The sequence below is a fragment of the Pelophylax lessonae genome, assembly GCF_965119305.1.
Source record: "Pelophylax lessonae genome assembly, chromosome: 6".
In the NCBI taxonomy this organism is placed as follows: Eukaryota; Metazoa; Chordata; class Amphibia; order Anura; family Ranidae; genus Pelophylax; species Pelophylax lessonae.
Window position 1 is genome coordinate 285,694,558 of NC_138773.1, and position 14,747 is coordinate 285,709,304.

General features: G+C 45.6%; 1 protein-coding gene across 1 annotated transcript in view; it reads left to right on the forward strand.

The window, feature by feature from the left end:
- The window catches only part of GTDC1 (glycosyltransferase like domain containing 1), a 488,045-nt gene that overhangs the window by 88,192 nt on the left and 385,106 nt on the right, over nt 1–14,747 (forward strand). The window contains exon 3 of the mRNA XM_082260340.1: nt 389–556. Within this exon, the coding sequence (XP_082116466.1) occupies nt 389–556 (168 nt within the window). The remainder of the gene's footprint in view (nt 1–388; nt 557–14,747) is intronic.

Sequence of the window (14,747 nt, forward strand, 5' to 3'; positions counted from 1 at the left end):
AGGAGAATAAATTAAGCGCTTGTAATCGCTCCCCATAATTAAGGCCCCCCAATCCCCTAATTAGCCTAGTTTCCCTTCTTTGGACTCCAGTTTCCTTTGGTAACCCTTGACCAAACCTAATACTAACCCATTCTAGGGTGTATATTGCTCACTGCTTATGCAAAACCTTTGCAAAAGAGACGCTGTGAACATGCGAAAACGAATGTTTATTTTTTTTTTCGTATTCGTGATATTTATCTGTGCAGGTAAATGCAACATATTGCCTAAGCACACACCTGTTGGGAACATGATCTAAGACTGTAGCTGCGGTCAGGGTAATTTTTAGGTAACTTTTGTGTTGGGTTTATTGCTTTGCATGTTTAGAGTGAAATTCTTGTGTTTATTTCAGGGTCCTCTTCACAAGCTCTGTGCTTAACCTAGCTGAGCTGGTAGCCCTCCGGCCGGATCTGGGGAAGCTGAAGAAGGTTCTGTACTTTCATGAAAACCAGTTGGTCTACCCTGTGAGAAAGAGCCAAGACAGAGACTTCCAATATGGCTATAACCAAATTCTTTCGTGGTACGTACAGATTTGCATTCCTGAAGATTTATTGATGATGTCATTCTAACAGAGTGACACCTAAAATCATGATGCTCAGCACTTTTCATTGTTGCAGTAAAATTCTTTGCCATATCCCCAACGTTTTTTATCTCATTGTTTTAAAATCCCGAAAACTTGGCACACTAAAGTCTCTGTGCCTCACCAAGGTGTCTAAAGAGTGCATACGGTAATTGTTTCAGACATTATGTATTGTCCAAACTAATCAGTTTCATTGTGTTTGGATTAGGGGTGCACAGATACCATTTTTTTTATGAGTACTAATACTTTTTTATTTATTTATCTTTTTGTACTCGCCAATACCAATTTGCACTTTTTTGAAATGTGTAAATATATGTTAAAGGTATAAAAATATTAATGAACAAAGCAAACAAAAAAGTTGTATTTGTTAATAGTTTATAAAATATAAGTGAGCAAAAAAATAAATAAATAAATAAACGGAGAAGGAAAATAGGGCGTTAATTAAGGCTGATTAGAGTAAATTAGGGATTAATAAGAGGTTAAAGTTAAACAGAGGAACATTTAATTTAAAAAACAAAGTTCATCCCTTTGATCCGTGCATGAATAAGCAGAAAGATACATAAAGAAATAATGTCCCTGTTTCAGCAACTAAACAAAGTTGTTGATAAACATTGCCCGGCGTCATATTTTTTTTGACAGTTACGTTCCTGGGAGTTCGTCCAAACTTTAGCTGTCAACAGGGCAACCCCACTGACAGTTGAATGAGTAATCAGTTGGTAAGGACACAATGGCCCCACTACTTAACTACCTTAATTGCCACTTTTTTTTTTTTTACATTTCAGCTGTCAGGGGGGAATCCCGCTGACAGCTGAAAGAACAGAGCCTGAAAGTATTGGTTTCAGGTATCGGAGCATTTGCATGAGTGTATCGGTGCAACCTTGGCTTGGATTGTACCTTTGAAAATTTACAAAAGAAGCAAAAGAAATAAAGCTCTTTTCCAGCACAAACATTTTTTGGGTAACATGAGGAAGACCTCAGACTTCTACTGATGCTTTTGCCCCCATTTCAGAGATTTATCCCTACCTTTTATCTATTTGACAGAGCAGAGTAAGAGAAAATCAGCAAGTAAGAGACAATCTTCTCTTTTCCTACCCGTTTGATGACTATCCAACAGAAAATGAACATGTGAAGCTAAAAGACAGCGCTCTACCCCCAATGTATAATCATTTACAAAACGGAACATAAAAAATAACATGTAATCTTTTATCGCAGTGCTTCTGCACACACTGCAATAAGAGAAACAGTTCTAATATAACTATGCAAAGTCCAATGTGAATAATATACACCACTTCTTAAATAATACAGTGCTCTACCGGAAATCTTCCTCCTCTCCACCATGCACAAAAGGCTTTTTTTTTTTTTTTAAACATACTTTATTGAATTTTCAACAAATGAACAGAATTTGTCACAATCGAAGCAATGCATAATATACAACAAGTGATAACAAGTCAACCATAACATCAAAAGGTGAATCAAAGCTGGCATCCCCCTCAAGTCTTGCGGAGGTGGGGCTGTGGTCCGAGTATGATAGCCTGAGGAGAGGTAAGAGACCATAGAACAATGCATTGCAAACTAGCAGTAAAGTATTTTGGGGGGTGAGAGATGGAAGAGGGGAGGCGGGGTGAGGGGAGGGGAAAGGAAGGAAGGGAGGAGGGGAAGAGGGGAAACACCATCACATGAGAGGAGATCAGTGCATTTAAATAGCAGTAAACTAGATCACAGCATACTAAGTTCTGGAGTTTATAGAAGTGTTTCGGAGTAGGAACCTCCTAAACACATTGTTTCCCCATGTGGTTAGATGAGGAGTACCGATCTGCAGGAGCACTGGGTAACAGGATTTCCAGCTGGTTGAAAGGTCAAGAGATCAGCATGTGCCAAGAGCTGCGGTATAGATATAGTCGATGGAATAGGTAATGTCTAGTTTTGTGGTGGCTTTCAAACAGGCGGTAACTCAAATTAGAAAGTTGCTGAGGCTATTGTAGGAGCTGCTGGGTATCCAAGTCAACTGGCGGACAGGAGTGTTCGCAGAAAAGAGTTCCACTTGCGATTGAGCTTGTCAAGATTGGGAGAAGAGGAAGTTTTTAGCTCGAGGGCTTCCCTGGCGTGGAGTTGTTGCAAGCCCGAAATTACATCAGTGATTGTTGGAGGGGAATCACGTATCCACTTGGCCAGGATAGCCCTCCTGGCGACCATATAGCAAGTCAATAGCCATGTTTTGTGCTTACGAATGAGGAAACATTGACTCCTAGGAAGTCTGGAGAGGGGGAAGTCCAGGTTTCCAAACAGAAGCGTGTAAGGGTCGTTCAGAGGCGTCAGGCCTGTGATAGTATTGATGTAAGATTCAACTGAGTCCCAAAAGGTAGAGATGCGTGGACGTGACCAGAGTCGGTGAGCGAGGGTAGGTTTTGAAGTACTGCAGAGTGGGCAGTAGGTCGAGTGGGGGTTTTGAGCATTCCTAGAGTACGGGACATAACTGCGGTGCACAATCTTGAACTGTTGTTCCCGCCAAAATTCATTAGTGATGGCCTTGTGGGTGGCCAGGTAACCTGACAAGATAAGTGAGTGGGCGTTGGGGTTAGGGAAGTCTTTGTCCCAGGTAGAGGTGTGAAAAGAGGATTTACTGATGGATGGGAGAGACAAGAGGTTTTTGTATATATCCGAAATTTTATGGAGGCCCTGTTCCAGAAACTTGTCGACCAAGGTATGTGGGAACCGGAGTAAAGAGTTAGGGCAAGACTTGACCACGAAGCTAACAGCTTGTATGACACCCAGAGTGTGGCCCTTGGGAAGGCGAAAACGCTCCATAATCACTGAGGTGGGCAAAGGGGTACCCAGGACAGGGTCAAACAGCTGTGCGAAGCGGTGGAGGTTCTGGGTGTGCCAGTCCCTAAAAGGGAGATAACGCTGTGCCTGTGTGAAAAGAGGATGTCCACAAATAGGGAGATGGCGTGACATGGTAGGAGATGAATGAGTTTTGCGGTGTATTTCCCTCCATGCTATGTTGGTGTCCCTGATGAGAACATTGTTCTTCAATGCAGACAGTAGATCCCCGTGTTTACAATGTAGGATGGCTGCAAGGTCATAGGGTGATGACTGGTGTGATTCAAGTAAAAGATTAGAGTACCTGGAAGTTTTGCCGATCCAATCCAGACCCACTCTAAATACACATGCAAGGTTGTATAAGCGGGCGTTGGGGAGCGCCACCCCACCCTCCCTTCTCGGCAGATACAATTTCTGAAGGGCAATACGAGGCCTCCTGCCCTGCCATAAGAAGGCGGTGACAGCTTTAGTCAATTTCTGCATGTCAGCATGTCTTACCAAAAGTGGAATCGTTTGAAGAGGGTACAGCAATTTAGGGAAGCCTACCATCTTATACAGATGACATCTGCCAAAGAGGGAGAGGGGAAGGCCCATCCACGTGTCCAATGCCGAAATTATTTTAGAAATAGTAGGAGGAATATTCAGGTGGTATATAGAGGAAGGAGTGCGGCCAATTTTGATACCCAAGTATGTGATAGAAGTCTTAGCTATAGCGAAGAGTGGTGTGAAGGGCCAAGGGTTGTGTGTGGCGTGGCGAAGGGGAAGGAGTTCGCTTTTAGAGAAGTTAATTTTTAGGCCCGAACAGAGACGAAAGTCATTAAAGATCTCATAAACTAATTTGGAATCCCTGACAGGGTCAGATGTAAAGATAAGTATATCGTCCGCAAATAGGGCTATGCGTAAGTCTGAATCTCCTATGCGAATACCATGAAGTTCGGGGTGGTGTAGGATGTGCCTAGCAAGGGGCTCAAGAGCTAAGTTGAATAGTAAAGGGGATAGTGGGCATCCCTGTCTGGTTCCCCGGAGTAGAGAGAATGGTGCGGAAACAAGGCCGTTGGCCACAACACATGCGGAGGGGTTTGTGTACATGGCTTTGATAAGGTGGACAAAGGGACCTTGGAAACCAAAACGTTGCAGGACCAGATGGAGCCAATCAATGTCCACCCTATCAAAGGCCTTTTCCGCATCGAGGGAGATAATTGCCATGTCGGATAAGGGGTTAGCTTGGGACGCTTCCAGGGCCGCCAGAACCTTTCTGATATTGGCCGTGGCCGATCTGCCAGAAGTAAAACCCGCCTGGGCAGGATGGATCAAGGTAGGCATGATGGGGGCAAGCCTATTGGCAATTATTTTGGATAATATTTTACCGTCTAGATTCAGGAGTGAGATGGGGCGGTAGGAGCCCGGTTCAGTTGGATCTTTGCCAGGTTTTGGTATCAATTTGACGTGTGCTTGGAGACCCGTAGGGAAGTAAGGATGACCCTCCAGAACGTGTTGATAAAGGGATTGAAGGGTCGGTGCTATGATATCAACCGACGCTTTGTAAAAGTCAGAGGTGAAGCCGTCGGGTCCGGGCGCTTTTCCTGGGGGCAATCGTGCTATGGTGGATCGGATTTCTTCTAACGAGATTGGGGCATTCAGGGAGGAAAGTTGGTCCTCCGCAATGGTAGGGAGGGTTACAGAGGCCAGCCAAGACTCGGCTGCTTGGGTGTCATGTCTCTCCAGATTGTATAAGTTAGAGAAGAAGTTGGAGAGGGATTCGGCTATTTCCGACGGTGATGTGGTCAATGTACCCGTACTAGATTTCAGTGCTGTAATGTGTGTGGGGGCGAAAGAGCCTTTGCATAATTTGGACAGTAATTTGCCTGGTTTATTGCCATATTTGTGGAATTGGAGATCCTGGATGGAAGAGTATAATCTCTCCTGCGCTGCCGCCCAAGTGTCAAAAGCTAATTTCGCTTCTTGCCACCGTTGTCTGTTAGATTGCGTATTTGATTGAGATAGGGCCAAGTGGGCGTGGCATAGCTGGGCACTAGCTTCAGCATATGCCTTCTTAATGACCTTCTTACGGCCGGAGGCGTAGGAGAGAATGCGACCCCTCAACACAGCTTTCCCCGTTTCCCAAAACAGGGTAGGATTGGAGGCGTGAGAAGCATTGGTTTGGGTAAACTCTTGCCAAGTTTCCTCAATTATAGTCGCTAGTTGAACGTCATGCGCTAGGAAGGAGGGGAACCGCCAGTTATTTGAAGGCGGTTTGGGGAATGCCTCCAAGAGGTCCAGGGAGACGGGGGCATGATCGGAGATCACCAAGTCATGAATTGTGGAGTCTGTGATTAAAGGCTGTAAAAGGGAGTTAGAAAAGAAGTAGTCTATACGTGAAAGGGATTTGTGTGGGTTTGAGAAAAATGTGAAGTCTCTTCCCGTGGGGTGCAGGAGGCGCCATACGTCAGTGAGTTGGACATGTTCTGCAAAACCGGCCAGGGGGCTGGAGTGGGGGAGCCAAGCCGGTGATCTGTAAGGTGTTGGACGAGACCTATCTTCCCTGTCATCCATGACCGTGTTCATATCACCCGCAAAGACTAGGGGGACATGAAGGTAAGGTGCCAATTGAGAAGCCACATCTTGGAAGTATTGTTTCGATGGTGAGTTGGGGGCATACGTAGTAGCCAGAACCCACTCCTTCTGGCCCGAGGATAGAGTGGCGGCGATGAACCTACCAACCATATCTGTGTGGGAAGAGAGGATTGTGCAGGGGAAACGTTTGTGGATGAGGATAAGAACGCCCGCTTTCCCCTTAATTGCAGGTGATCCCAAAACCTGACCAACCCAAAGTTTCCTCATACGCTTAAAATCTTGTTCAGGGAGGTGAGTCTCTTGTAGGACTGCAATGTCTGCTCGGAGCCGTTTCAGATGGCGAAGAACCGCCATTTGTTTATGGGGGGAACGTATACCTTTCACGTTCCATGTAATTAATCTAACCATAATCGTGGGCTAGGAATACGCAATGGTACTGAATTTGTAGAGCTAAATTGTTGACTGTGGAATGATCACATCTACATAGCGTAGTGGGTGTGGACGTGTAGAAAAGGATTGGGTGATGGTGCATGGAAATAGGGGGTGGTGGAGGGTGAATTGGCAAAACTTGTTCAACGAAAACTAAACAATACAAAGCAGTGCTATGACACTTACGTGTCCGTGGAAGCATGAACTTCACTTCTTCCCACATGTGCTAACCACCAACAGCAGCGCTACCGGGGAAGGTCAAAGCTCAAGCCCGAGCGGCGTGACCGCAACCCCCCCCACAGTTAGATGAGGGTGGAGATGGGGTCCCAGCGCGGACAGCGCCATCATCATCAGGGCGACCACAGCTGGCTGTAAAGGAGCAGACGATCCGCGGTAGCACCCCGTGAGGAGGAGAGAAAAAAAAGAAAAGGGTAAAGAAAAACAATCAGATAGAAGGCATCAAATAAGCAAACAGGAACCTGAGCAAATAGAGATAGCCATCAATGTAGATCAATGGAGGAATATTAAGCTGGGGCATGCCATTCAAGATGAGAGTCACAACCTGTCGGTGTTCAGCGGGGCTATAGATCCACTAGGAATAGTACAGGTAAGTGAAAATACATCCGGGCGATATCATCAGTGGCTCCCAGTGATGATTATCACAACATTGATGGAGTGGAGGTAGTCAAGGGAATGAACTATGGAACTATGACCAGTGTTGCAATCATATTGCGGATCACGCAGGATTGTATTTCCCGGGGAGGTCAGTGAGCCGCAGTTTTTTAGCCGTCTCCTTGCGGGGGCTCCGTTGGTCCCTGGGATGCTGATGCCTGTCGGATAGCTGCGCAGGCGGCGCGGAAGTGTCCATCGGCAGTCGCAGGTGGGAGTTCAGGTAGTCCCAGGCCTCATCAGGGTGGGTGAAAGACTTAGATAGGCCTGTCGGGTCAGTGAACCGTAGAGTTGCGGGATATGCCAGAGTGAACTTTATACCCTGCTGGTAGAGGGCATTGCAGATTGGTTGTAGGGCCTTGCGGCGGCGGGAGACCTCTTGTGAATAATCTGCGAACAGTAACAACTTATGACCATCAATTTGCAAGGCTTTTGAATTGCGATAGGATTTCATCAAATTATTCCTGTCAGCAAAATTCAGGTATTTAACTATCACCGGGCGTGGAGTGCGCCTTTCATTAGAGGGGGGTCCCACTCGGTGTGCACGTTCAACAACGCAGGGAGCGGTGAGTCCCAAGGTCTGGGGGACGCGCCGAGAGCACAGTTCCATCAGGGAATCAGCGCCATAAGATTCCGGGAGACCAATTATGCGCAGGTTATTTCTGCGAGACCTGTTTTCCAGGTCATCCACCTTTTCCAATAGGTATTGTTGTGTTTGCTGAGATTGCTTCTCATTGTGGAAAGAAGCCTGTATTTCCTCCTCAATTTCTGTCACCCTGCTCTCCAGGTCAGTGAGGCGTAGTGCGTGTTCACCCAGATCCTTTCTGATCTGGGCAATGCCAGCAGCCATAGCCTTGTCAACAGCCTCGGTAATAGTTGGTGACAGCAGGGCTGCTACAGCCTGAGCAATGCCTGCATAGTGATCGGGTGACAAAGCGCTGGATGATGGGGAAGTGGCCACTACAGCAGCATAGCTAATCCCCTGTGGAGGCTGGCTGGGGAGCTGAGCCGCGCCCTCCGCCATCTTGCCTGGCTGTGAGGCGGCGGGAGAGCAGTCTGTGCGGTTGGAGGGAGGAGTGGCGGCAAGTCCGTGGACCAGATATTTGTCCATGAGATGGTCCCCTAGGTGCCGGAGGTAGCGGGGGTGGCCGCGGACCCGCCGATCGGGCTATATATGCGGATTTACAAGCCGACGTACCCGGAGCCACTACTTCCTGCTCCCTCACATCTGGCGCCGGAACCGGAAGTCCACAAAAGGCTTTTAATAAAAACTTACCAGAATACCATGAACACCAATATATGAATTATCATGATAAGCTTGTGTATACATATCTCTGGTTACTTCATTCTGCCACAATATTCAGATTAGCCACAACACTTTGCTTTCCGGTATAATGCAGTTGTGTTTTTTCAGAGAAGGCTGCCACAATATTGTGAAATTCTTTAAGGCTATGTTTATTATATCAAAAGAATGCACACACATGTTAAAATAAGGTATCAGCGCTTAAAAACAGTCCGTCCGGCATCCAACATGGAGACTAAGATAGGCATTCGTGATTGCATTACCGCGTAACGCAATGCCCCTATGTGTTTCGTCAGAAGCTGATGTCTTCAAGGGAACCATTCACATATTGTTCCTTTGGGTGACAGGCATCCCGTGATTCTATTCGCGTTATTTTACCGTGATTCATCGGGTGACAATCGTGACAATTTCGCCGCGTTTGGGGTGCCATTGCAAGTGACGGGAATGGCGCAGGTGTCCTGCGATTTGCCATAATTTGGGATTGCAGGCAGAGTCATGGTGATTCTGCCTGCGTTCCAGGATTCCATGATTCCAATATATGAACAGAGCCTTATTTTCACATATTTGTATTTATGTTTGTAATACCCAAACCTTAAGATTAGCTGCTTAACCTGTCAATGCCGAACGCACACAAATATGTGGCCTCTCGATGGCCGGGCCTTGGCGCCGAGGGGCCGCATAATTGCGTGCAATAGCGCCAACAGAGCTGTGCCGAGAGCGTGTGCCCTGTGCAATCCCGGTGGCTCATGGATAGCTCCCGATCGCTGCTTGCGATCAGGAGTTTTCGTAGCATGTGACCGCTGTGACAGCCAATCACAGCGGTCACATGGCCATAAACCCTGCCCCCCGGAAATCCAAACCCCTTAAAGGGCTGGTGGGAGTCGGAGCCAAGGGGTTACCCTTTTCCCATTGACGGTATTGCAAGCGCAGTTTTGTTTTATGATACTGGCAAAATTATTTCCAAAAAATTACAAATTCTCTTGAAATTATCCTCCAATTTAATTTTGCACTGGTGCCTTGGTGAATTATGTTTGGGGAAAAAATTGATATCTGTCCCAGAATCAAACATTTGCTAAAATGTAACAGTTAGCAATTCACGCCGCTCTCTCATTTTGATGCTCATGCCACTTTTCAGGTACTCCGTCAATGTCTTTTATGAGGAACAAACTGCAGGTGGGTGGGAAACAGTGCAGGCCTGGGAGTACCAAGTCTCTTACAATTTTTTATACACAAAATATCCCATGAGGAAGCCGTGAGAGTCAGAAAACAGTTGATAGGCTTTTCATTTTGAGTATAAGGCCTCATGCACACTGGACATTTTTACAGCTGTTGTTTTTGGCGTCAGATGTTTTTTTCTGCAGCCAATAAACTCCCCAGCATGTTATCCTATGTGTCCATGCACACATAGGCTATTATCAGCAGTTTTTGGCAGGGGCGTTTTCTGGCTGGAAAAAAACCCCCCAGAACTAGTGGGTTTTAACCACTTAAGCCCCGGAAGATTTTACCCCCTTCCTGACCAGGGGGTATTTTGCGATTCGGCACTGCGTGACTTTAATGGACAATTGCGCGGTCATGCAACGCTGTACCTAAACTAATTTGACGTCCTTTTTTTCCCACAAACAGAGCTTTCTTTTGGGGGTATTTGATCACCTGTGCGATTTTTTGATCATGCGCTATAAACAAAAAAAGAGCGTCAATTTTGCAAAAATAACAATATTTTTCACATTTTTTTATATGAAATTCCCCAAAAAAAAAATATAAAAATCAAAATTTTTTAACATTTTCGGCCAATTTGTTTTATGCTACATATGTTTGGTAAAAAAAATCGCAAGCGTATTTTCATTGGTTTGCGCAAAAGTTATCGCGTTTACTAACAAAGGGAAAGATTTTTGTCATTTTTGTTGTTTTTTTTTAACGCGTAATGGCGGCGATCTGCGATTTTTTTTTTTGCGAGACTGCGACATTGTGGCGGACAGATCGGACCCTTGACTGACATTTTTGACACTTTTGGGGTTACCAGTGACATTTCTACAGTAATCAGTGCTATACATATGCACTGTTACTGTAAAATTACACTGGTAGTGAAGGGGTTAACCTTTTTTGAGAGGGAGGGGCTGTGTGTGTCCCTAGGGGCGTGAGTCTAACTGTGATTGGCTGTGGCTTGAGGTGTAGGAACAATGATCAACGGTCCTACATAGTAGAACCGTATGATCACTGTTCCTACACAGGGGAGAATGACAGGCGGCTTGTTTACTCTAGCCGCCTGCCTTTCTCCCGCTGTCACGGACGATCGTGAGTGAGCGGCGGACATCGGGTCCGCCGCTCACACGCGCGGGGGGTCCGTGACTGCGCGGGAGCGGGAGCGCGCCTCCGGCGGCACGCGCTCGCTCCCCTGAGCCTCACAGGCTAGCGACGTACCGGTACGTCACTTTGCCTGTGAGGGGCTGACCGCCGCAGTATATGTACTTGCGGCGGTCGGCAAGTGGTTAAGAGGCGTTTTTCTAGCTGTAAAAACGCTCTAACTCTGATAAAAGCTTAAAAACGCTGAGTAACGCCGAAAAACGCGGCTTTTCCGGGTTTATCAACGTTTTTGAGCCATGAGATTTTGTGGGAGTATAGTTTTTGCTAAAAAAAAAGCTGAAAAACGCTACTGCAAAAAAGCTGAAAAACTCCTTCTACAGCTACAGATTTATACTGACGTTTTGATAACATCCAGTGTGCATGAGGTCTAAATAGTTGTAAGAGATTTGCAGTAAGCATCACGGTGAAAGAGTGCCATGCTCGGAAAGGTTTAAAATCTGTATATGCATGATGCTTAGAGGAACTACAAAATTACCAGCTGGAAAACATTAGTAATAATCGATCGGGTGGTGAGGAGATAATGATCTGTTTATGAGGAAATAACTACTAGTATGATAAGCTTTGCAATTTTTTGCGGTTTGGGAACCCTAGTAATGACTTTTTCACAAGTTTCTATCTGCCTACCTGCCATTCGCTGGAGATTACAGTAGCACCACTGATATATCACAGTAGTAGTCCTAACATTCTGTAGGGCTTGTACACATAAGCATAAGGAACCTAATGAGTTGTTGAACTGAAGTAGTACCAAGGATATATTACTAACCACCTAGGGTGAAGGGAGCGCAGTGTGAAAAGTTGAGTGCAACATTTGGGGAAAAGTTTTGCTTAGCTTTTACACACCTATTGCCTACATAGATTTAACACTGTTATTCTTAATTCTGTCTCACAAGTCCACCATCTCTACAAAACTAACAAAGAAGAAATATTTGGTGACAAGAACTACCTAAAATATACTAACTCATCAATACTATCTTCCACTTCTCTCTAATACTAATAACAACCAACCTGCAAAGGACGTAGAACAGGGGTTGTCACCTTCTGAGGTATGGAGGGGCTTCAACTGTGGCCCTTGACAGCTCCAAAGGGTGGTACATTATATTCTCTATATGAGAGAAGAATGTAAGAGATTTCAGACTTATTGGAGGAGACAGTCAGTGATGGCTGACATGTAACAGGTGTGGATGGAGACTTGAAAACACACAGCAGGAGATAGAGACTGAGGAAATGCAACACAAGACCTATTTTCAAATGAATGCTTCCGCTACTGGCTGCTGGAGTCTGTAAAAGGCCGCTACAGCTGGGGCACCAAGGGCATAGACACTGTGAGCCTGCATTATAAAAGGAGGGACATTCACTGATTGGTTGCTAGGAGTGGTTTGGGGTGAGCTTGCAATGCAGTGTGTGGTAGTTTCCTTAGGCCTCATGCCCACTGAGCATTTAGCCCTGGTGCATGAGACTTCGGCTTTAATGTGATGATGGAAGGTACAGGAGCACTTTCCAACCCTGCTACTGGCAGCATGTAAAACTCTATGAGAGGCTGATAGCTGCTGAGATTAAACATTGCAAAAGGGCGGTCCTTATGTTTCGGGCAGTATGCACCACCCAGGAATAAATGCCCAGAGCACAAGCAGTCTGTGTTCCAGCCATTTTTCCCTGTACACATACTGCCCTAAAAGTAGGTACTGCCCAGCCCAGTGCGCATGGGGCCTTAAAGGTAGATAGTTTTTCTTTTTCAAGCACATTTCTCCAAAGCAATATTGCATGGCAAAATTAGAGGCTAAATTTGATAAAATCTGTTATTTTGCAGCAAAATAAATTTCAAGGAACTTAAGGTTTTGATCAGAGTTAAGCCCTTGGCTTACCAGTGTCTATTTTTGTCAACTTTACTAAGGTTTAAAAAGTTACTGCTCTTGTGCTGCGTGAATCAATGGACATATAGCAACGACTTCACTCCCTGGAATAGGGAAAATTAGAGGTCAGCTTGCTTTGTCTTGCATAATGGAGTGTGAGCAAGCAGTTTGATGAATTCTGCAACATACAACGTCTCTTTTGCTCCATTATGCCTGATGAAGCAAATCAGCATCACTTTAACGGTGATCACTTCACGCTGAGTTAAGTAATGTTGTAGACCTTTAACAAGGAAGACTCGCCATTTTCATGATCGACTAGGCCATCACTCACAAGGCTTGCTTTATGTAAGCTTTGTTTGAGCTAAAATATGATGATTTAAACATGTTGCAATCTACTATTACATGCAGCGGCAGTGATCTTGTCTATTACCAAAGACCTTCACTGACGTTTACACAGTGATCTGACTGTGTATGTATGTCAGATTAGGGAAATGTTTGGGGATGTCTACTGGATAGTTCATTTGATTTTTTTTCTTTAAAAACAATCTTTATAGTTTTTTTTTTTTTTTTTTTTTTTTTAGTTTTTTAAAATGTTACAATATACAAAAGAGCATTGTAATGCAAGAGAACATCCAAAAGTTAGATTTCATACATCTCATGCATAGATGGTGCAGTCAAAATGCAATAGTTAGTTGTCAACATGTGTAACAAAATCAAAAGGGTATTTAAGTAGTGCATTATTGTAAAAATATCTTAGATAAAAGTAAAAAGGGGGATGGGAATGAGAACGTGGTAACCTCATGGCATAGCTTGATATGAGGACCAAGCATCCCATTTACTGTGCCAGTGTAAAGAGTCTCGAGTGGTATAAGCAACTCTTTCCATAAGCATTACAGTCCATTCTAGTTACAAATCGGTTCAATGGGGATAATTCCTAGTGCCAATCTAAAGCTATGACCCATTGTACATCTCTAAGTAAAGTGTGTAGAAACTTTTCACAATGGTAGGTTACAGAGGGAATTGAGACAAACAACAGGCACATGGGCAGTAATAAAGTCAAAATGTGGCCTGATAATTGTACAGCTAGAGATGTTATACTGTGCCACAGAGGTTGGAGTACCTCCTAGCTCCAGAAAATGTTCAGATATTCCTGTGGTGAGAACAGGGACCCTTGTGTTAGTGAGCATTTCATCCTACTGTTGGTAGGAGAAAGACTCTCCACAGTTAATCCAATCCCTGCTCATAAAAAGTAAAAATTTAGGGGGGGGCGTGTCCGGCCGGCGAGCGTGATGGCCGCATGAAGTGAGAGCTCCGGCATCCACCAGAATACAGCAACTCACAGCGGCTGACGTCTCTGCACTACGGTCACGGCAAACGGCTCAGGAGGCTCCTTACATCACCCGGCAGCAATGTCCAAACGCAGGAAGGCGACGAAACCACCCCAGCGGCTGACCGACTTCTTCCCGGCGGCGCCGGCTCGAGGTACACAAAATGGCGCCGGACCCGGCGCGGCTCCCGGTCCTCAGCGCCATAGCGGTGGGGATGACCCTCATTTGGAGGACATGCCTGACATAGGGACGCTGGAGGAAAGCTCCCCACCCTCCTCTCCCACAACATCCAGCCCTGCTAAATCTAAGCAGCGCCGCAATAGCGGAGACATCTCCCCCTTCACACAGCGCGCCTCAGACAAGGCCCAGAGGCCTAACAGATCCTCGGACCTCTCCATTGATATGTTCCCTGCCTCAGACCAACCTATATCCGAAGCGACCATGAAGCGGATGCTCATATCCTTCAGAAGTACACTCCATGCTGACTTTGATGACATGTTTCATGAAATTAAAGGCAAAGTGCACACCAATGACCATAGGATTCATCATCTGGAGACTAAGATGGCGGATCTTTATAATGCACACAATGACCTTGTAGATGCTTATACTGACCAGGAGACTGAGCTGCAACGCATCCAAACTAAACTAGCCGACCTAGAAGATCGCTCACGTCGGAATAACATTAAGTTCAGGGGGATCCCTGAGACTGTTCCCCATAGCGAGCTGACCCGCTATGTGCAACGCCTGATGAAGGCTCTCCTCCCAGCCCTGAGCGACATTGAACTGCGTGTGGACAG